The sequence below is a fragment of the Cryptomeria japonica genome, chromosome 11, assembly GCF_030272615.1.
Source record: "Cryptomeria japonica chromosome 11, Sugi_1.0, whole genome shotgun sequence".
NCBI classification, from domain to species: domain Eukaryota; kingdom Viridiplantae; phylum Streptophyta; class Pinopsida; order Cupressales; family Cupressaceae; genus Cryptomeria; species Cryptomeria japonica.
In genome coordinates this window covers 29,230,482-29,255,266 of record NC_081415.1, presented here as the reverse complement: position 1 = coordinate 29,255,266, position 24,785 = coordinate 29,230,482, and the positions used below count along the sequence as shown (strand labels likewise).

The window sequence follows — 24,785 nt, the reverse complement described above, 5'->3', positions numbered from 1 at the left end:
TGTGGCACAGTTTACCACCTTTGGAGGGGGTATCTTTCAGCATCGACATGGGGACACTTGAGCAGTTTTCAGAGATTCCTTTCATCATGAGTTTTCTTCGTACGTTTTCTCTTCATGATTGGGGAGACTTCATGGATACACCTTTGGTTTTGTTTCTTCCTAAGGGGAGGAATGTTGTTCGACGTTCATGGAGCAGTTTCTTCATACATCGAGCTTCTATCATTGGTGTAGATTCTTCATTGAGGGAGGATCATAGTTTGACTTCTCTTCTTCTCTCATATGGGGGGGACTTTTTCCTCACATGGGGTTTTGTTCCTCACATTCTTCTATGAGAGTTCTCTTGTATAGCTTTTTTTTTTTTTTTTTTTTTTAACATAAAGGGGTAAAAATATTATTAAACCAAGGAGACATTACAAAGCAAGGCCATTAAATGGCCCTATCAAGATCAACCAAGTGATCCAATTGATGAGACAAATCCGGGGGCAGATGGCCCCGATCCACCAAATTCCAATCATGCATATGATCAGAAGCCCATTTAGCCAAGCAATCAGCCACACCATTCCATTCACGGGGAATATGGTTGAAAGTAACATGCTCCAGAGATGCACAGAGAGTGAGAATTTGTTCAACAATCAAGGCCAGCTGCCAGCTCACATTATCCATATACTGCCTTTTGAGTAAGTTCACCACAACCTGGGAGTCAGACTCATATATGATCCTTCGCCAACCCAACTGACTGGCCCGCTCCATAGCCACTAAAATTGCCTGAGCCTCCATAAGATTATTCGTATGAAGACCCTTATACTCAGAGAAAATAAACTGAACATCCCCTGAGCTATCACGGCCCACACCTCCAATGCCAGCATGACCAGGATTACCACGAGAAGAGCCATCCGAGTTTATTTTTAGGACTCCCAAGGGAGGAGGGGACCATCTTCCCTCCCTATTCACCTTTGGGGTAGGATGCCTACACCTGTTACGCATGAGTTGTCGTTGCGGAGGAGGAAGATGAAGACGATTACAACAATCAACATCCCGAGGGTCCACCCGCATAGTCATATCACACTTAGCCCCAATAGTTTCCCCTAAGGAGTGTAAAATTTTCCTCCAAAGGTGAGGAGCCATCAGCTGCAAATCTTGAAAGATCCGCCTATTCCTCTCCAACCAAAGATTCCAGATAATAAAGGAAGGCCCAATGGCCCAAGCAGCCTGGAGAAAGGAAGTAGAAACAGGGGCCCTTCCCCATCATTCCCAAAATTCCACCAAAGAGGAAACATGCCAACAGGTCGTATTCCACACTCCCCACCAGAAGTGCCAAATCTCCCTAGCATAGGAGCACTGGAAGAAGATATGGGATACACTCTCTTCACAACCTTGACACAAAACACACATAGAAGGGCCTTGAAAACCACGCTTACATAAATTATCCCAAGTGAGACACCGATTTTGGGCCACTAACCACATAAAGAAGTTGCACTTGGGCCATGACAACTTGTGCCAAACATGCTTCCACCAAGGGACCTCAATGTCCCCAAACAACTGCCTACCAATCCGTTTATAACCAGCAACCACAGAGTACTTTCCAGACAAGTCTGAACCATCCCAAGCCAAAACATCAGTTCCTCTCAAAGAATTACAAGCACGGGAAGCCAAAAGTTGGGAAAGCTCACGCCTATCCCCCTCAGACCCTCCTGGAGGCCACTCAGAAGGGTGCTTCCAACGAAACCGAAGAACCAAACCATCATGTTGTGCCACCTTATAATGCTCCACAGTATCCCAGCCAGCTGCGCTAAAAACCTCAGACAGAGGCTGGAGATGAGGAAAAGAAGAAAGAATAGGAGGGTGACCATCCCAGGAATCTGACCAAAAAAGAGCCTGTGAACCCGAATGACAAATCCAAAAAAGAGCATCCTTAATCAACTGCGCCCCCACTTTCAAAGTATGCCAGATCATAGAACCACCCCCCTCCAGAGGATAGCGAGGGACCTCAAAAGGAGCAACACCCCGAAGATATTTAAGGTTGAGAATACGAGCCCATAACTGGTGCTGATGGGTGCACCAACGCCAGTAAAGCTTAGCAGCAAAAGCTTTTCCATTCAAAATAGCAGAGCGTAAACCAAGACCCCCTTCCTGCTTAGGTCTACACACCAATTCCCACTTAACAAGGCTCCATTTTGAAGACAATAACTTACCGCTCCAAAGAAATTGACGAGAAAGAGCATCAAATTCCTTAAGGAAATACATAGGAGCCGCTTGAACAAAGCACCTGTAGATGGGAAGGGCTTGGATGACAGACTTAAGAAGAGTCAATCTAGCTGCAGAAGACAACCAACGATGGGTCCAATGAGACACCTTTCTCCTAAGCTTATCAAGCAACTGCTGCCAAGGAGATCTGGGCAGACGGCCAACAGTAAGAGGAATACCCAAATAAACAAAGGGAAGAGTTCCAATTTGAAACCGCAGAATGGCAGCAATCCTATGCTGGATAGCTTGTGGAGTATTAAAGAAGAAAATAGAAGACTTTTGCTCATTGACTCTTTGGCCCGAAGCCGCAAGGTAGATGTCCAAAGTTTTCCTGAAGGAATCGGCCTCCCTAATACGAGCCAGACCCATAAGAGAGGTATCATCCACAAATTGGAGATGAGAAAGTGTAGGCAAGCCCATCCCCCACTGCCAACCATGAATCAAGCCATGTGAAACCTGAGATTTAAGAAGACGGCCAAGCCCCTCAGCCAGAATAATAAACAAATAAGGAGAGAGCGGATCCCCCTGACGAAGACCCCTAGTAGCCCCAAAAAGCTCAGAAGGCTCCCCATTCATAATAACCGAAAAGGAGGAAGAAGTCACACAACTCAACACCCAACTCACCCAATCAGAGGAAAAACCAAAGGCCAACAGAATCTTCTGAAGAAAAATCCATTTAACTCTGTCATAGGCTTTGGCCATATCCAACTTGATAAACATAGACCTCTCCTGAGAAGTAGCCATGGAATGAATGGCTTCAGATGCAACCACCACCCCATCCAGAATTTGCCGCCCAGCCACAAAGCCGCCTTGCTCCTCAGAAATAATCATTGGCAAACAAGATTTGAGTCTCTCAGCCATCAACTTCGTAATAATCTTATACACCACATTACAGAGTGCAATAGGTCTAAAGAGATCAAGTTTGTCAGCACCTTCCTTCTTAGGAATGAGAACCAGAAAAGTAGCATTCAAGGCGCGAAGCATCTGCTTACTATGAAGAGACTCACAAACCACCTCTAACAAATCCTGCTTCACAATATCCCAAAACTCCTGGAAAAACTCAACTGGGAACCCGTCAGGGCCAGGGGCTTTCCCTTTGTTCATCCCAAACACCACCTCCTCCACTTCAGACAGAGTCACCGGGCGAATAAGAGAAGCATTCACCTCATTAGAAATTAAAGAAGGAATACAAGCAAGGACTCTATTTTCATCAGCCTCAGCAGGAACAGAATCCTCAGTGAAAAGATTAGAGTAGTACTGACGAGCCTCTCTAGACAGAGCATGTTGAGCAGAGATTGAAATACCCTCAGAGTTAACAAGAGAAGAGATAAAGCACTTATTTCGACGAGCTTGCACAGAATAATGGAAAAAAGCCATATTCCGATCACCCTCTTGAAGCCAATCAATCCTAGCCTTTTGTTTCCAGAAAATCTCTTCACGGAGCTCCCACTCTTCCACCAATTTCAGAGCCTGGGATTCAGCATGCCCAAGAGCCTCCGAGAAGCCCAAATCCCGAATCTGACGGGTAATCACATCAAGGCGGTCCAACGCTTCTCTTTTCCTAGCCCGAAAATTACCAAAACTCAACCTATTCCATCGCTTAAGATGAAACTTAACATATTGCAACTTCTTAACTAGAGAATACATAGATGTACCATAGGCAGGGGCGCCATCCCGCCACCATTGAGCCACAAGATCACCTAAAGACGGATCACGCAACCACATGAGCTGGAATTTGAAAGGGGGGTTCTTAGGATTTTGAAAAGCTGAAGTCGAAAACTTAATTGGCCAATGATCAGAACCACGCCAGTCAAGAATCTCAGAGCAAATGACCAAGCGACCTCTAACCCAAGAGAAAGAGACAAGGAAATGATCAAGCCGCTGGGCAATTGCTTCAGGCCCACTCCGTCTATTATTCCAAGTGAAAACTCCATTAGAGGGTTTTACATCCATCAAAGCTAGAGAGTCCACATTAGTCCGAAACATATCTGAAGCAGGGCCAAGCCTAGGCAGCCCTCCCCTTTTCTCCTCCAAGCTCAACACAGCATTGAAGTCACCAGCTAAAATCCAAGGTAGAAAGGGAGCACAGGACCTAACATACCTGATATGAGCCCAAAGCTGGGATTTACCATGAATATCAATTGGAGCATAGACATTACTAACCAAAATAGTCTCACCAGATTCCAAAATCAAGGCCACCATAGAAATAGCAGACTGGCTGGAAATCCACCAATGAGGGACAACCTTACGAGGATCCCAGAAAAGAGCCAGACCCCCAGAGGTTCCCCTAGATCCAATACACTGACACTGGCCAGAAAACCAAATACGAGGAGCATGTTGAAACATGAGATCCACCAGAAGCTTAGTTTCCTGGATACAAAAGATATCAGGAGAATGAACAGCAATCAAATCTTGAATAGCCTTTTGACGAGGGGTGCTATTCAACCCCCTTGCATTCCATGAGAGAATAATCATGAGGAAGGTTGAGAGAAGTGGGCCTCAAGGGTCTTAATAGCCCCAGATTCCACCAAAAGATCCCCAGCAGATTTACGCTTGTCTGCATCCTTCTTACGACCAACTTTTGAAGAAAATTCAAAATGTCCCTTCTTGAGAGGGCGTTGCAGCACCCCCAAGGAAGGAGACGATCCTCGCCCTTTGCCTGAAGAAAACACTGCCTTAGCCAAATCTGCCAAAACAATATCATCCTGCCCATCTACAGAGGCCCCAGGAGGCTCTGAACTCCCTTGCACCAATGCCGAAGACAAATTCTGCACAACAATCGCTTTCTCCAGCCCTGTATCCATCCCAACATCCATACCAGAGACCCCAGCAGAAAGCTCAACAGGAATCCCTTCCTCCACAGCCTGATTATCCAGGACCTCAAACCGATTGAAACCCTGATCATTTTGACTATCCTTAAAGGCCCGCTTGTGCCCCCTCCCTTTATTTCTCTGCTTAACAGGGATAAAGCCATCCTTATCAGGCCCACCCTCAACCCCAGATTCCTTCCCTTTGTCCCCTTTCTCCACCGAGGGCCCAGAAGAAGGAGAAGAAGACACCCCAGCAGCTTTGGGTGCCCGAGGACACTGGCGCTGAAGGTGTCCATACTCATGACAGAAGCGGCAACGAAAAGGGAGGGACTCATAATCAAGCGGTTGAATCCACGAAGCCGAGCCAATAAAAATTTCCAAAGAGTCTGGCAAAGGATTATTTAAATCAATTTCAACGCAGATGCGAGCATAAGAAAATACCTTTTTCTCCAAAGTATTTTGAGCAATGGCAACCGGTTTCCCCAACAGAGCAGCAATCCGAAGCAGAATATTCTCTCTCCAAAACTCCAACGGCAGCCATGGAAGATGCACCCAAACAGGAACCCGAGTAGGAATATCTTCTGTCGCATTAAAACCACTATGCCAGGGCTTAATGAACAAGCCAACATGATTGTAAAAATATGGCCCCCCTTCAAAAACACGATTACAGTCCGAGATACTAGAAAAATCGACCATGAAATAGCCATTTGCAGCTACCAATAAATCAAAATCCCCCTCAACATGCCAGGTTCGACGGATCCAAGATTCTAATGCCGAGAGAGGAATCCGAATACCCAAGAACTTGCAGATCAAAACATGTTGGCTCCAATAAGCGATATCTTCCTGGATAGATTCCGGAGAGATAACCAAAATAGGCCGATCTGGACTCCGCGACAGACATCCATTCACTTTCTTGAGCTTAGAGCTCTCACCCACAAAAGATGACTCCAATTTTTGTGCATGCAAAGCCTCTGAAAATTTTTGAGATGGTTTCGAGCCTGAAAAAACCAGACTATTGGAAACCACAGCCATGGTCCCACCCAAATCACTCGGGCTCCAGCCAACCCTTACTCCACCGCTTCCACCAGCCACTTCCCCCCCACCGAACAACCTCCCACCAGTCCGTCACCCACCCAAACCCCCGCACCACTCCACACCCAGCAGCGAACACAAAGGCGAACAGGAAAAAGAAAAGGAAAGAACAGAAAGCCCAAACACTGCCAAAGGGAGTAGGGAAAGGCACATGCAGGAGCCACCACGCAGCCTTAGAGGCTGCGCATGGCCTTACCTGCACACAGGAACGCCATCCGCCCGCTCAAAACCGTCATCAGTTCTCTTGTATAGCTTTCATCTCTCTTTTGGGGGAGGGTTTTTTCCCATTAGGTTTTTCTCTCTTTCCCCACTTTGTGAGAGATTTCATTGCATTGGTTTGCATGCATTTGCATTTGTTCATGGGTACCTAACATGGCCTCGTAGCCGAGACCCATCTTGCATTGCTTAGTTGCATTGTAGACTTAAGTGCATTCCCCTAAGTTGCACTTAAGGGGGGGTGTTGGTGTAAATAATTATTCATCATGGATATTATTACACTTACTTAAGTTTACTCAGGATAATACATTTCATAGTAGTTTGGATATGAGACACTTGGGTGTTTGTGCCACATTGGGATAGTGTGTGTAGGAGAAATTCCACCTCTTATGGTGTTGATCTTGTTATTACACTATCATATCCACTTATTGTGGAGTGATAATTCCACCTTCGGTGGGTGATCCACCTCATGTGGAATATTATATTATTTCTCATACCTACCCACACCTATTTCCTACCTACCCTTGTTTCTTATTGAGCCACATGTCATGTTTGTGTGCTCATACATATCCCTAGCCTTGCCTATATAAGCAGGCTCTTCTACATTGTATGTAAGAACTATTGAAAAACTATTGAATCATTTTCTATTGATGAGAATACAGTTTATTCTTGTCCTATATTGTGTCTCTATCTTGTACATTTCATTGACCTCTTGATCTTGGCAAAATCCAACAGGGGCCTATATGGCCTCATCCCACACCCCAAGATTACACCCACTCAGCACACCAAGGCTACGAGATTCAGCTGCAAGACTGAAGTCTCCTACACTTTTGGCTTTGCAAGACCAAGGCGGGTACACCTAAGTAATGCCCAAATAACTTATCGCTTCCCACACTCAAGGCATTACATATTACAGTAGATATCCCAATATTTATATGCTAAGGAAAGTGTGTGAAGTTTAGATTTGGCTACAATCCTGGCTTTTAAGCTTTCAATCAGCACTTGGGATGAGTTTCTACACTAAGTCTACTCGTATGAACTTTAAATAAAAGAGATTTTAAGAAAATAAAACTGCTTATGAAAGATGGGTACAAGCCCATAACCAGTGCCTTTAAAGGGCAGCAGAGTCAACTTACAACATGTATCTATATGATACCCAAACAGATTACCATGCAACCAATGAGCTCACAATATCAATTCATTACATCAATATTATCCTTCCTAGTTTTATTACAGTCATCCTTAAATATCTCACATTCATATATCACCATTTCCTCATCCACTGAGAAGCATTTTAATCTCCTCCTTGACGAGAAGCAAAAACAAGATGAACACCTAAACTTGTAGGGACAAAACAAAAGACCTTTAATCATTTCATTTTAGAAAATAGTGCATATACATAAGAGAGACAACTGCAATAAAACATTTAGATTTGTTTGTATTCCAATTACAAACTATTTGAAGATATCAAAATGACTACAAACTGAAAAGTAAACTCTAGCTTACATTAACTTCTACAGTGCTCACTTGAGCCCAAAATTTGAAAAAAAATAAAATCTAGAACCTCTTTGAGAATGAGGAGAAAAAGTGAATAAGAAGATGTAAACAAAACCCTAGAGAAGCCATAGAATGCATCCCATTGACCTGTGGATTTTTAGGAATTTTAAATTCCTTGTCTTCAAAATCTGCACCTTCTATTGGATTTTAAAATTTTAAAATCTACACCTTGAGCCTACTAAAGATTTCTTGAGAATATGAAAAAAAACACTTCAGCAGTTACTTGTCATATTCAACAACCTGCCCTTTGACCAAAGATTTCCATTTCCGGTTCACTGCCTCTCTTTGTTAGTAGCATTCTTTTTCTCTCTGTCCAGAAATAGGAATATCCCCCTGTCACTTTCTGCATTTTCCCATTTTTAGCTGTAAAACATTTCATTCTTCTGGATTTTACTTCTCAACACATTTGACCATACTACCCAAGAAAAAGGGATATTTCCTCCATCATATGGGTATAAGGAGCTTTCAAGAAATTTACAACCACACTGTTAATTCCTTTTCCATTTTCTCACTTTTATGTTGCCTGAAGAACACCCCCTTTTCATGAGGCAGTGGTGCCTTGATATTTCCAATGAATTTTTCCAACATACATAATCCTCCTGTTTAAACCCATTCACTATTACCATCCAAAATATAAGATTCCATAACAGTCCTACCAATTTATTGATAAAAATTCCACAAACTAGAGAAAACAATACGCATACCCCCCCCCCCCCCCACAACGCAGTATATGCTTTGATCATCACGCTCATTCTTCAGTGTTGTAGTTCTATCAACAAAACTATAAATCAATCAGCCCCTTCCAAACTCAGAAAACTATCGATTTACTTGCCTCTCTTTATTTATGCTTTGGTAGGGGTCGGTATCTTTTTCAAGGCCTCCTTTCGCATGCACATTGCACCTTTGCTTACTAGGTTCATCTGTGCATTCAATGTGTTGATCCCTCTTCTGCATTTCGCGCCACAATGGAATTATATTTTGCATTGATCTCCCTTTCCGTTGCCCATCTTTCCCACCAATGCGTCATATGCTTCCATCCGTGATTACACTGCATCTCTTTTTCATCTTGAATATCATATGATTCAATTGCCATCACCACACATACCATTACTTGAATATTTTATTATCGATCCCAACCTTCAATTGGGATGTGGGAAGAATGTTGGGTCAAGTTGTGAGATTTGGCTTTAACCCACCCATCGCATTTTCTTGAGAACCTCTAAAGCCTTTGCAATGAATGCAGTCGGTACACCCTGCAATTATAAGATTTCATTTCTATGATGCATCCCGAGAGGCTCGCATGCCATGTCAATGCCTCCACATTTGGTACATGCACCTGCAAGAGCGTTGTATTCGCAAAATTTGACAAAACTCATCCATCCATATCTCTGCATTTCAGTTTCTTCATCTTTCAATCAGTTGAAGATATGAGATTTTCACAATCCATAGAATATTTATGTGAGAAAATATCTGGAATCAATTGTGTGCGAGTTTTTTGGATCAACGTGTCGGATCACACTCTATGATCCATCATTAGGATGAATGAGAGCACATGAAGCAAAAGATTGAGAGAGTGCAGACTAGGAGGAAGTTACATAAAAAGAAGGGGAAGCAAAGGAACCAATAAAATAAACTAAAATACAAAAAGAAAATAACAAAAATCAAATTAAAGAAAACAATTAAAAAAATATATAATAAAGAAACAAAGAAACAAAGAATGTATAGCAAAGGGAATAAACAAATAAGAATTTAAAAAGACAACAAAAATGTGTGTATATATATATATATATATATAAATATAAATATATAAAGCAAAAAAAATAAAAAAAATGAAAACAAAAATAAAAAAAGAAACCAAGCAAATACAAATGAATAAATAAAAATAGAAAGAAAGAAAAGGAATAAAACCAAAAATAAGGATATATATAAAGGCAAGCAAAAAAATGAATAAATAAATATAGAAAGCAAGAAAAGAAATACAATCAAAAAACAAGATTAAAAATAATAAGACTATATATATATATATATATATATATATATATATATATATATATATATATATATATATATATATATATATATATATATATATATATATATATATATATATATATATATATATATATATATATATATATATATATATATATATATATATATATATATAGTCATATATAGATAAGCCAAAATAACAAAAGAGTGGGAAAAGAGAAAAAGGTCAAAGAATAAAAAATAAAAGAGAAATAAAACTAAAGAAAGACAACACAAAACAAAGCAAGAAAATAAAAAATAATAACTAAAGGAAAAATAAATGAAAGAAAAATAACAAAGAATAAAAGTGAACCTAAATACCAAACCCAAACAAACACAAGGCAAGCAAAAAGATGGGGATCCTTAAAACGCTTACCATTAGGGCTCATCAAATTTGTGACGAGGAATACTTAAAACCTGAATTGAACCACCTGTGTAAGGTTTTCATGTTGAATGGGTATTCTTCAAAACAAAATTCCAAATCCTTCAACCATGTCAAGTCTTGGCTTATTTCGGATCCTAAGCCCTCTCGTCCTTCTATCTGTTTGAATGGATCCCTTCCCTATAAATAAGGTATTTCCCACAAAATTAGCAAGATCCTTCTTAGGAAAGGCATTCAATGTGCCTTTAAACCATGTGCAACTATTAAAGGTGCCTTCCTCCCCTCAAGGACCCTAGAGACATTTTATGTGATGATTTTACAGGGTGGTTTATTCCTGCGGCACCCCCTATTTTGGAGAAACTGATCTCTCATTCTCCACCCATATCAAGGAGCATTGCGTGGATATCAAGCATGACCAGGTGTCCCAATCTGCTCTTGATGATCACTCCTCTACTAAACACCATATTTACGTTGTGAACATACAAATCCAATTCAAGGAGGACAATTACTTCAAAAGAAAACTTTTGGAGGCCATTGAGATCCATAATCATCCTGATAACTTGAACAGAGATGATGGTTGGAGTTTGAGTCGTGCTTGGCACAGAGATTACTTTAGTGGTGAGTATTTTCCAATGGCAAATTTTTCACGTCGGCCATGTCGGAAATGGTGAATATTTTGTACCGATTGGGGGGGCCATGTCGCCAGAACATTATCAATTTTTGTCAAAGTCACGGCCCGATCGCCATATGTTTTATGCAATTAAATGTTTCTATGTGATGATTTCGCCAATACAATATATGGTGGACACACGGTAAATTTAATTGTTTCACCTACACTCTCTGAGGTTGCCTTAATAGATGACCTTAATTCACCTATAGGCATGTGAAGATTTGTTAGCCAGGGGGACCCAATTCGCCTGACATCTTGCCGACGCATGTCTCCATTCACCCCAACTTTTGCCAACTATATTGTATTCGCCTATTATTTGGACGACCTATAATTGCCTCAAAAATTACATAAGTCATATTTGGACTACCTATAATTGCCTTGAAAATTACATAAGTCGTGTTATAGTTACGCGAGATTCGCCAAATATTTGTATACCATATAAAATTCCTGCGGAATTCGCCATATAAGGATTGGTATAAATACATGCAAAGATCAGATCTATCTCAACACAATCTGGTGGGTTCTAGGCTCTGAATTCTGATCAATAGTGAAGTTTCAGACCAAGGAAAATCATTGTTGTTGACTGTATTGGTGACTGCTAGTGACCTAAAGCCTAAAGGTGAGCGATCATATTTTTGAAGTGGTATATTATACATTATAGTCTATTATTGCTTCTTCAGCAAATTGATATTTTTTTGGCAGCCTTTATTTCATTGGAGATGTCGAACAGGAAGAGGGGTAGGAAACCTGAATGTGGGGAAGGCTAGGAGAGGCCAACAAAAAGCAGAACATTGTCTTCGTACTTTGGCATTGGAAAAGATTGTGGTACTGGTGAAAATCAAGAAGGTACATCATCACAAGTACAAGTACAAAATTTGCCACCTGCACTGCATGTTGAAGACGGCAGCGAACCTGATATCTCAGATTAGGATGATCTTGAAGAAGATTATCTGGTAGATACCCAAGTTAGCTGGAATGATATAATCGACTTGGGTGATGATGCCATTGATGATAATGCACGGAAGGGAAAAAGAAAAGCCATATCAAAAAAGGGTGAACCACAATCAAAAAAGGATCGGGAGTGGGATATGTCAGTGAGGAATTTTCAAATTAATTGGGCATCAAAGTATCATTCATTGAACCAGTGGAGAATCCAATTGAAGGCGAGCCTCCAATAGAATGCGGGTGTAAGATTTGCACTTGGAAACATAACAAGGAAATTAGGTTGTAGCTAAAATTTGTCACCATAGAAAAGCATATGGGTAAAGTTTATGAAAAACAAATGATAGACGGGGTTGAAAAATTAGTGATAAGATGGAAAACAAAGGATGAATGTAAGCATCTGAGGAATTCTGAAGAGTATTATTTTCATGAGAAATTACAGACGAAGCCTGTTGAAGTTAAAGGTTCTATTGAAGCTATTTTTGGAAAAGCAATGCAAATAGAACATCTGGGGAAAGCTGTTCAGTTAAGCGTTGTTTTTCATATTTTGAGCAGAGGGCGTGCTATGATAGATTTCCCATCAATTAGTGGTTTATTATACTTTTTGAAAGTTCCTAACTATCCTAATAAACACTGGTCAGTAAACAGTGGATGGGAATGGGCAAGTTGTCTTGCTGAGGTTGAAAAAGAAGATGTACAGGAAAAAATAAGAGAGTCAAACTTCATTGCATTTTCTTTAGACGAAGTTACGGCAGTAGACAATACTTCATGTGTATGCATGCATGTTTATACTATAAAGAATCATACCTGCAAACCTCATCTACTATCTATTGCTAAAATGAAGGAGAGTGCGATAGCAGAAAATTTATTTCAACTAGGAAAGAGAAGTTTAATTGAATATGGAGGTATGGATGGCATGACGGTAGCCAAAAAATTGGTTTGTGTTGGAGCAGATGGAGCTTCAGTAATGCAAGGTCACATGAATGGTCTTTGTACAAAGATTGAAACTTCATTTACACCGTACATTACTGCAACTCGGTGCATGGCTTACAAATGAACCTAGCTTTTGGAATTGTGAGCAAGTTTGCTTCGGTTAAAAAAAATTGAAATTTTATTCAGAGAGCTCTACTCACACTTCTGTCAAAGTCCCAAGTGATTTATGGAATTTCAACACTTTGTTGATGGATTAATTGATGGGAACAAGCTTCTCAAGGATAATGATACCAGATGGATCTCTTTGGATGGTCCAGCGCATTGAGTGTTTTCAGAATATCCATCCTTGATTGGACTATTTCACACAACTTGCGACAAATCAGATCAACTAAAATTTCCTGAACTTCTTGGCAGGTTAAGTAATTTAGAGACACTCTTAACTTTAGCAGCTCTTCTGCCCATGCTAGAGGAAATGAGGAATATTATGAAGGATGCCCAAAAAAGAGCTTTGTATATTGCAGAATATGCTACGCTGTGTAAGATGACATGCATGACCCTCGACAATCTCTATCGAAATCAACCAACACTATCTGATGAAAAATTTGTTAAGTGGCGGACACTCACAGATTTGAACAATCCTGATAACTTTTTACAAATCGATGCAGACAGAGAGGTAGGTGCCAATGTATAGGGAGTTGAGATACCAATGCACTTCTATGCCACGGTCAACCCTGAGGAACCAGGAAAGCACCCCAGGAAGAAACTAGCAAGAGTTACAAAGGAAGATTTCGACAAGATTGTTGAGACTGTAACTACTTCTATGAAGAAAATTGCATATGATCTTTCCTCACAAATTAGAAGCAGATTCCCTCCTGACAACCTACTCGAAGCCATGTCTATTGTGTTTCCTCATTATTGGAGCCTCAACAGTGCATCTGATTTTTGAAGTAAGCTACTGACTTTGGTAAAACAATTTTGCATATCTAGAGAATTTAATGGAGTAACTATAAATGGAATATTAGATGAAACTCATCTTCGAGAGCAATCATCTCATTTTGCATACACTATGAAAGAACAATATGCCAAAATGGAGAAAAGAGGGATCAATAACAAGGCTTTGGAAATATATAGCTAAGAATGCATCCTTGCGTGATTCAATGCCAGAATATGTGAAGCTTGCTAATTTATGTCTTACCATGATATTGGGTTCGATGGAAGATGAGAGAGTTTTCAGTGCTTTGGGGTTCCTAAAATCAAAGCTAAGAAACAAACTAGACAAAAATTTGGAAAATTGCTTGAGTCTCTATACACCTAGGTATGATGTCCACACTTTTCCTTACGATAGGGCACTACAAATCTGGAGGTCCAAATATGAAAGAAGAGGTTTGGGCAACACTTCAAACCAAAGTGTCAGTGGGACTATTGGACGTACTGGTAGCATTGAGATGTAGTTCGGTGAAGATATGCAAACTCGGATTCAAAGTGAAGAAACCACAGACGAGAATCAAGAAAGCACTGAATTTGATGAGGATGAATGGCAACTATAAGAGATTGGTATTTATTAATCTTATTACTGTATCTCATCATTCATATTAAAAAAGAATATTACTTTTTGCAATTAGAATTTACTATTGATTTGTAATTGTATTTTTCAACTTTCTATTTCCTCATTTAAAATAGCATAATAAAAAAAACCATAATGTGTTTATTGATATAGAGATGCTTATTGTTTATCTATACATGTTTGAGTCTCAAATTTGTGTGATACATTTCAGGACCATATGATACAATTCATTCAATAGTAATACACATGTCGAGAACTTATATTTTCATTAATTCTTTCAAATTATAGCCATATGATACAATTCATTCAATAGTAATACACCAATCTATGTGATTCTCCATGCCAATTGCAAAAGTGAATACAAAGTTTCAGAACCCTTTGCAAAACTACAAATGACCCTAAATTGCAAGTTTGCAACATGTGAATATTGAACATCAAAATCACAAACTCAGTACATATTTATATGGCCATCACAGGCCGTATTAGCAATTTAACATCTGCTACATGTTTGATGTCTCCTGTTCAAAAAACAGAGTTCAAAATTAAATATTAATTCATGCCATGACAAATTAAACATAGATAATAGCAGTGCCTAAAACCTACTAATCAGAAATAGAGAAATGCATAAATGTTAAAGCAAGGGAGAATTTGAGAATACAAATTTACTAGCTGAAGTTTTGCACTGTGCATCATAGATTCATAGGCTGGATTAGCAAAATAGCAATAGCGAGTGCTGTTTTTTTCCTATTCATAAAATAGATTCATAGGCTGGATTAGCAAAATAGTAATAGTGACTGCATCATAGATTCATAGGCTAGATTAGCAAAATAGCAAACAGAAAAAACATAAAACCTTGAAATTAAGAATAAAAGAAGAAAATTGTGCAATACGTACTATGATTCTTAAGAATTGTGTGCCAGTTTTTGTAGGGTGCTCCACTCTTTGTCTGATGGAAGGTCAATATTTTGTAAACTATGGAAAGTCAACTCCAACTTCGTCAACATTCCATATTTAGAAGATTTACTTGACATCACTGTTTCATCCAATACCGAATTTAGAGTTGTAAATGGTTGGATGAATTCTAAAAAGCTTTTGGGAGTTGTGTCCTTTGGAAGCAAGTCTAAATCAGACTTCATTTTTATCTCCATGCTTTTTTTGTAAGCTTCTTCTCCAATCAATTTATTTGATGTGTCAACAGGCTTAGGCAAACCAAGTTTAATCAAATTATTTTTCTTTTCTTGCAGCTTCAATATCTTTTTTCCATGTGCAACTGTCCATAACTTCTTATGTTTCCCTTAGCTTCTGGAATTTTTGAATGATAGCTGATGTCTTAACTGTGGCATCAATGTGGCTCTTAATTCCCTTGGATGCCAAGTAGCTATCACTGGAACTGTAGACTACTTTAAGAATCTTTTTTGCCATTTCCTCTTTTGAATAAACATGTGTGCTCTTCTCATAGTGCCCTTTGATTTTTAAAAAAAATTGTCTCATACTTTCAGTCAATTGAAACCATTCACACAACTTCTCACTCCTCTGCATTATTTGCCGCCAAATGTTTTCTTGTATATACTTCGTTGTATTTTTCATATTATCTTTCAATCTATCCTCCAAAGTTTTTATTTTATCATTTGCATTGTGCAGGTCTTCTTTCATTTGTGCACATTTTTCTCTTTCTTCCTTTACTTCCTCTTGCAAATGTTTTTCTTTTTCCTTCCCATGATCCAATAGGTCCTATAATTTTCTCATTTCGGCAATAGCAGACTCATAACTTTTGTATAATTTTTGAAAACTGGTTTTTTCCTCAACAATTTTTTAACTACTTTTAGCCAGTTTTGCTGTCATGTCCTTCAATTCTACATCCTTCTTCTCCTTCTCTGCAATTTCTACTGCAAAGCCCAAATTTTTTATCCAATATGTAAATCATTGCACTTGCTATTTGCTACTTTCCTCCTTGATTTTTTGTTTTCCAGGTCTACCTGTAACTTTTCTATTTGTTTCTCCAGTTTATTTTTTTCTCGAGCTCCAATTTTTTCAATTTGTTTGAGTGAAATAATTCTCTTTACATTCATGTAAAATTGATTTGGGAATAGATTTGTTAGATGGATTAGCATATTTTAGGTAGAAATTGTAGGACCTCCTATTTTGGATGGCCTGGCCCTCCTCTATTGTCCTCTCTGTGTGCATTTGCAATGCCATAATTTGTGATGAAATTTCTTCTGTTGAAATGTTTTTGTCAGCTACAATTTCCTCCATCTCTTTTTTAACCTCATCCCAGGAGTCCATGTTTCTAAGTTTTTCTAGCAATGGTTTACTTTCATGTTGACATAACACTGAAGAGTTCCCATTTTTCTTAAGCCTTTCTTTAACTACACCAATTGGATCATACTGCCAGAGATCCTCATCACCAAAGTTAAAAACTATCAAAAAATCATGTGCCACATTGAATGTTTTTCTCTCAAATGTGAACCCTCCACATGAGAAAGGCAAGGAGGGAAATATGCTCTTCTTTTGCTGACCATGGAAGTGCCTATCTGTGCTCTCCAATTGTCGTACATACTCTAATGCAAATACCCTGTCTGTCACATGTATTGGAAGTCTGTATGGTTTTACTGCCAATCTGTAAAACCTTAACATAGTGAATTCTTCCATGAAGAACCAGTCAGCCAATTCTATTTGACTTTCGAGTTGAATGCAATCTCTACAAGACACAGGCAACCTAGGCATTGGAGTGCTTGTAATTTCATTATACATTGGTGCCAAAAAGAAGTCTACAAAATGGTTGTAGTTCTTTCTGTTATCATGCATCCTTATCTTTGGGGTCCAATCATATGTTGGACACTCTATTCTCTTCCCAGACTTCTCATCAATCTTATAGCTCACAATTTGAAGCTTGTTGGTCTTGAATATTGCATGATACTTGGATAGGAGGAGATAGCACAAGTAGGATGAGAACCTAAATGTCTTACAGGAACCTTTTTGATCATCAGTAATTGTTTTTGCATGGATTTTACAATGTGCTCAATAAAATTATATCTTCCTAGTTGACTTGCACAATGGATATTTTAAATCATTTCAAGAAGGTTGCACCCACTTCCCTATCATTTTCCAATCCTAGGCAAAATGACAGCAAGGAAATAGTATCCCTAACCCAGGGAACAAAAATGTTAGAATCATAAGGAGGCTTATGATTCTAATCCAACACAATACCAGTACCAATCTTTATTAGACCTTTGATAAATGAATCTCTGCAACTTGGATCGAGACTCTCATAATTCCCTGCCAGCTTTTTAAGGTCAATTTGGACGTTTGAGTTTTGGGCTTCGAATCCTAGGTTCAACAAACAAGCAAATTCTCCCTCGTTTATGGATAGAATTTCTTGTTTTGTATTTTTATTGACAATTGCTTTTTTATCTTCATCATAATTTTTGGTGTAGACCATGACAAAATCAAGGCAAGGGAATACTTTAGGTAACACCATGCTTCCCAATCCAACATCCCACGATGTGATTTTATTTGTTTTTTGTTTTAACATTGAGTTGAAAACAGTAAATTTTGCACTGGATGCATCTGCCGCCTTACTAGACAATGTATATCTAATATCTATGATACACTTTTCACCATGGATAGCAGGGTCATAAATATCATGGTATTCATCAGTGAAACGTGGTGTTTTAACCAGTTCGGTTAGGTGCATTTTGTTTTTCACTTGGCTTCTTGTTGAAATACTGCTTCCCGTTTTCCCCATTACTATTATTGTTAAAAATTTAAAATAATGCTAGATAAAAACCTGAAAATGCTAACCCTCAAATTGGACCATGAGATTTCCAAAAGCAAAAAATGCTAACCCTCAAATGTAGGTGTTCTAGATTTTACTCGGAAATTGGAATTTCTGTTCACTAGATTGGTGCAGGCAGTCTCTATTGCAACTTACATTCCTCAATCTAGTAGTTGTTTCTGAATCTCCCTCGATTTACAGGTTTGTCCAAGAAATGAAAGACGATTATGATTTATTTTGAAAACTCTGAAAAGTAGAAAAGTAAAACCTAAAGGGCAAAATATCTAGAATCATGTTGTAATTTTATTAATTACTATTAATAACTATTCAATGCCAGAGGAAAAAACATTCATTACTTCAGTATAAATTCTGAGGACATTAAAAATCATGTTGTAATTTTATTAATTATTATTAATAACTATTCGATGCCAAAGGACAAAACATTCACTATTTCAGTATAAATTCCGAGGACATTAAATGTAATACGTTCAATTCCAGGCGAAGTTCTCCCCAATGTGTTCACTTCCCACTTTCGGGCCAAAATCCACCCTAAGCCGTTGATCTTTGCTCATCTAATGAACGAGGGACCAAGGTACCTGTTGTGACTTTACGGGTCTGTTTTTAAGTCTGTTTAATAATTGTAAACTTCCACCCAAAAAAGTTCTTTATAGAGTTACTTATATTTAATTAAATTTAAAACGTTTCAATTCCAGGCGAAGTTCTCCCAAATGTGTTCACTTCCCACATTCGGACCGAAATCCACCCTAAGTAGTTGATCTTTTCTCATCCAACGGACGAGGGACCAAGGTACCTGTTGTGACTTTACGGGTCTATTTTTAAATCTGTTTAATAATTTTAAACTTCCACCCGAAAAAGTGCTTTAATGACTTAATTATATTTAATTAAATTTAAAACGTTTCAATTCCAGGCGAAGTTCTGCCAAATGTGTTCACTTCCCACATTCGGGCTGAATTCCACCCTAAGTCGTTGATCTTTGCTCATCCAACGGACGATGGTACCTATTGTCAGTTGTTGTGGGTTCCATGACTTCTGCCAATTTTCAGGCACGTCACCATACTCATGTCACTTTTTCGGGTAAAGTTCTTAGAAATCTGTTCACTTCCCACATTCACCCCGAAATCCACCCTAAGTCATTGACCTTTGTTCATCCGATGGTCAATGGTACCTATTTTAAGATGTAGTGGGTCCCACGACTTCTGCCATTTTTCTGGCACGTCACCATAATCGTGTCACTTTTCGGGTTTGATTTGTAGTCTATTTAATCATTTTAAACCTCCGCTCGAAAAATAATTAAATATAATTTAGTCTATAGACTTAATTATATTTAATTACATTTAAAATGTCCAATTCCGAGTGAAGTTCTTAGAAAGGTGTTCACTTCCCACATTCGGGCCGAAATCCACCCTAGTCGTTGATCTTTGTTCATCCAACGGTCCATGGTACCTATTTTAAGATGAAGTGGGTCCCACGACTTCTACCATTTTTCTGGCACGTCACCATATTCGTGTTACTTTTCGGGTCTATTTTTAAAGTCTATTTAATCATTTTAAAATTCCACCCGAAAAAGAGATTTATAGTCTATAGACTATAGACTTAATTCTATTTAATTAAATTTAAAATGTGCAATTCCGGGCAATAGTTTGAGATAACTATTAAATATAATGTTAATATTATTTGTAATTAAAGATGTGCAATAGTTTGAGATAACTATTAAATATAATGTTAATATTATTTGTAAAAATTTGAATTTCAAAAATAGTATAAAACATGAAACTTAGTTTCTAGAATAAAACAAATAACTAAGTATAAATATAAATTTTGATATACCATTTGAAAGGTAAAAGTTTAATATTAAAAAGAAAACATTCAATATTAAATCTAAAATATTAATTTAAAGTTTAACAAAATTCTTTGAAAATATGTTTACGATATATAATTTTCAAAAATAGTTTAAAAACATATATAAAAGTTCAACATAAATTTAGTGTATTAATTTTAAAAAATGTACAACTGTAGTCCTCAACCTGTTAAGGTGAGCAAATTTGGAAAGTACAAATGCCAAGGTGGCGATTAATTGTTGCAGAAGGAGTTACCTGCAGCATGTCGCACGAATGGAGGAAGGGGAGGATGGCAGGAAATCTTTTTCCTGATCTCATGGCATTAATGTCTTATCATGCACATTCATTACCCGGCCTATAAGATGGAGGCAGACTTTTTTACCTTTTGATCTGTGTACCACTTTTTGCTTTGAAGCAGCTGCAGAACAAATCTGTAGTTCACAGAATCGTACCTTTTGTAAGACATTTTTTGCAGGAAGTGATTTTGAAATTGCAGGTGACAATGGAGGCCAATTTCACACTTCGAACAGACAAGAAGTTGGTGCCCTTTTTGGGCAAAGTATCTGATAAACAAATGCAAGGATTGTTCAGGTTTAAGGAGGAGAAGTTGTGGGTGGTAGCTCGACTGATGCTTGCGGAGGAGGTGGCACATATCAGTCACCGGTATCGAACTAACATGGAGGTTTACTCTTTGATTATGGCGTGGGCCTATGAATTCGAACCAGAGGTGGAAAAGGTAAAACTCACATTGGTCAAATTGATTGATGGGGAGTTTTTGATGAACCTGGATTCAATCTTGGAGTGGGTGGTGTCAGGAGTTGGCATTCGAATTAAGGAAGGGGACGACCAGGAGGAATTGCTTCCTTTTATTCGTGGCCCAGAGGATGAAATCAAATACCAGTGTCGTGAACGAGCCCAAGTGGGGTGGGAAGCGATGAAACTCTTTGTGAAATTAATGAGGGTGGATGATGTCCTGAAGGCTTTGCATGTGGTGGCAAGGATGGAGGTTGGTAGGGCATTGAGAGATAGGGTTGAAGAAGGAAGGGCCATACAGCTACTGGCAAGCTTGGAGGGCGAACTCGACTTCGGGTGCGTTATCTGCATTCCAAAAATGACAGCTGAAGCGGAAAAAGGGAAAGCCAAAGCATCGACCTCTGAGGAGGGAAGGGATTGGGAGGAGGCAACCCAGGGGGATAGTGAGACTGAGTGAGTGGCCTATCAGCAATGAACTAGTTTTTTTGTCTGCTTGCTATAAGTTGTGGGCGAATTTTGTATCTTGAAACTTTTGAATTAATAGAATGAAAAACCCTTTACCGATAAACTTTTGTATCTTGATACTTTTGAAATTTTGTATTTTGAATGACTATATAGTATATATTTATAAAATTATAATCAACCATAATCAATGTACAAATAATTAATGGAATGAATTGATTTTTTTTTTATAGCATTACATAAAAAAGATCATGGTATTAAATTTATTTCCATTTTTTAACAAATAATTTAAATAACGTAGCTCATATACAAAAAGCATTTGAAAGAAATTAATTAATAAAAATGAAATAAAATTATAGAAAGAATTTTTATATCCATAAGACTATAAGAGGCAAACTGAAACAAACTGGAATTTGAAAAATTATCATTTATATTTATGCTTTTGAAATTTACAATTCTTTCATCAGAGACTTGAGTCTCCCAAAAACTTAAAAGCCAAAATGAGTGAGCCACTGGCACTCAGCCTGTTAGGGTTCAAAGACATAGGAAAAAAAAACTACAGGTGGTGGAATTGTTTACAATTTTGCCCTAAGAATCTAGCCCTCCTTCCATGTAGAATTCTTCAGACAGCATAAGCTGAGAGAATTCTTCAAGCCACATGTAGTTTGGAAAGTCGTCTAGGAGGAACCATTTCCAGAGGAAGTCCTTGTCAATCCACGCCCATTTTCTGTGATGCGTCAGTTGCTTCGCATTCAAGTTTAGGAGAAATGGTTGCCTGGCCACTGGCAGTGTTTAGTTAGGGAAGAGAAGCTTGGATAAATCACTCGCCCAAGGGATCCCCACCCCTACTTTTGCAAGAACGACAAGAGTAATGTTGTCTACAAGGAAGTCTTCCTTAAAAACCTTCCTCAATAGCATCAACATATCCACCTTGTCTCCTCCCAAGTCCAGAAGAGACGCTGAGAAGCGGGATATAAGGTCCGTGTTAACACAGAACCTATTTTTGTTTCACAGAAATTCTCTACCCAGCACCATCTGCACAGCCTCATTGGTGAACGATCCAACCTCCTTACAGACTGATTGGAGGGTTGGGTCTCTAACGGAGCCTAGAAAGGCCCTCTAGTCCTCTGCAAAAATGCTTCTCAAGCGGATGGGAGTGTCCATCTTGATAAAATGGATTAACAAATTAAACAACCTGAGCAGTGAGCCTATAAACCTAAAATACTGTGAGCTCTGACGATTTATCTACCAAATGGCAAAGGCTAATTGAAGATGAAAGAAGCAGAGATCATATATAAATTTTTGAAGCTCTTGATTGTAATAATTACTTCTTTAACAGTATTAACTACTATAAAAAAATTTATATCTTTCGTATCTCTGCAAATCTTTCCCATAAATGCACGAGTGTGCAAAATTGGAAACAGCTATGAACCAGTACCAAATTGGCAAGTATCACATTGGAAGTCATGGGGATAGAGTGGATTGCCATAAGTGAATAGATATATATTAAATGAACAAAATTATCGATCATGATTCGTGACATTTGATATGTGTCTATTGAATCCAATTCCATTCCGGGCACTTTCTGGTGAGCTATGTTCTCTTCAGAAAATTGGGCTGAAATAAAACTTCAGCCATTGATCTATGATCATCGAACGGTTTAAAATCATTGATAGATTTTAGGTATGTGTCACCCTTTACGTGTCAAAGAGGCTGCGCTTATTGATACATCGTGCAGAGTCTAGACTCAATGTATTATGTGATGTGATGTGATGTGCCTTGTCTATTAATGGCAATGAATTTATGAAATCGTCAATGAATTATATATTGTACCATAAATAACAAAATATTCGCCAAAACAAATTAAATATATTTCAAGCGGTGGATAAAAATCAGCAATACATTTAAATAATTTTCAAGCGGTGGATAAAAATCACCAATACATTTAAATAATTTTTCCTTCAGAGAAATTTTTTTGGCTCATACAATTATATATTTGTTCCTTTAACAATAATTATTTGCCTCCCACAATAAATATTTTCCTCATACAACAAGGTATTATTTGCCAGAAATTTATGGCATTTTCGTACCCTAGAAAAAAAATTGCCAATACAAAATAATTTTTTACTCATTTAAAAAAAAAATTTCGCCATCGATATGAAAATTTCCCCTCGAAAATAATCTCTGATTCGCCAGGATTTTACACAATTGCCCCGGGGGGGTTTCTTAAAGTTATCCCTGGCTTGGCACCCCCTTCTCTCCACCCTTGGTAAAAGACGTTCCCCTTGGTCCGCCAACCCCTCTCGCCCATTGCACCCCCCCCTGTCCCTCCCTACCACCCTTGCTTCTCTCCTCTCTCTCCTTCTTTGTCTTATTCCTCATTTTTTCCTTCTGCTCTTGTCCCAGTTTTTTGGCCTCTTTGTGTGGTTTTTTCTTTTGGGGCCTTGTGTTTGTTTGGGTTTGGTATTTAGGTTCACTTTTATTCTTTGTTATTTTTCTTTCATTTATTTTTCCTTTAGTTATTACTTTTTATTTTCTTGCTTTGTTTTGTGTTGTCTTTCATTAGTTTTATTTCTCTTTTATTTTTTATTCTTTGACCTTTTTTCTCTTTTGCCCCCTCTTTTGTTATTTTCACTTTACTATTTATTTATATATATATATATATATACATATACACATATATATACATACATATATGCATATATATGTATACATATGTGTGTGTGTGTGTGTGTGTGTATATATATCTCTCTGTGTGTGTGTGTGTGTGTGTGTGTGTGTGTGTGTGTGCATACATATATGTATATGTTTATACATATGTATGTATATGTATATACATATGTATGTATATGTATATATATATATATATAAATAAAATTTAGACAATTAAAAAAATGAATAAATAAAAATAAAAACCAAGAAAAGGAATATAATAAAAAAACAAGAAATTAAAAATAATAAGACAATGTATATATATACATATATATACATATATGTATGTATATATATATATGTGTGTGTGTGTATAAATATATGTGTGTGTGTGTGTGTGTGTGTGTGTGTGTGTGTGTGTGTGTAGTGTCATAAAAATGGGACCGTGGCAATTTTTGGCTGCATTAGGGTCCTCATGCATGCGACATTGAATCCTCTAGCCTGATCGGAGATCGGAGATTGCTCAACCCTCATAAGCAACTTCTTTCTTGGCCTTTGCATTACCCTTTCTGCACTCTGACCTAGAGAAAGGGGTAGGACAAGGGCTTGGCGCCCCTTACCCAGCCCTATTTTGGGGTAAGACCCTTCCTAGGGTTGCATTGTTGGTTGTGCATTGAGCAAGAAACTCCCCCAATGTTAGCTTGTGACGAAAATCAAATCCACTAACATGTATTTAAGGGGAATTCATCCTCTCATTTGCATAAGTTAAATAAGTTCAAAAAGTTCAATAAGTTGGATGAGTGGGAAGTTTACATGAGATCAAGCATTCAAGAGCATTCCAGC

The 24,785-nt window shown here is 38.2% G+C and overlaps 1 protein-coding gene across 1 annotated transcript; it reads right to left on the bottom strand.

Annotated features, from left to right (window-relative positions):
* Positions 1 to 426: 426 nt before the first annotated feature.
* Positions 427 to 1,053, bottom strand: LOC131860002 (uncharacterized). Its single transcript, XM_059214342.1, has one exon. It carries the CDS (start codon positions 1,051 to 1,053, stop codon positions 427 to 429), a length of 627 nt encoding a protein of 208 aa, XP_059070325.1.
* Positions 1,054 to 24,785: the final 23,732 nt, after the last annotated feature.

What these genes read in the sequence shown, in the direction of transcription:
- LOC131860002 (XM_059214342.1), bottom strand. Translation starts at nt 1,053, where the DNA reads ATGCGGGTGGACCCTCGGGATGTTGATTGTTGTAATCGTCTTCATCTT.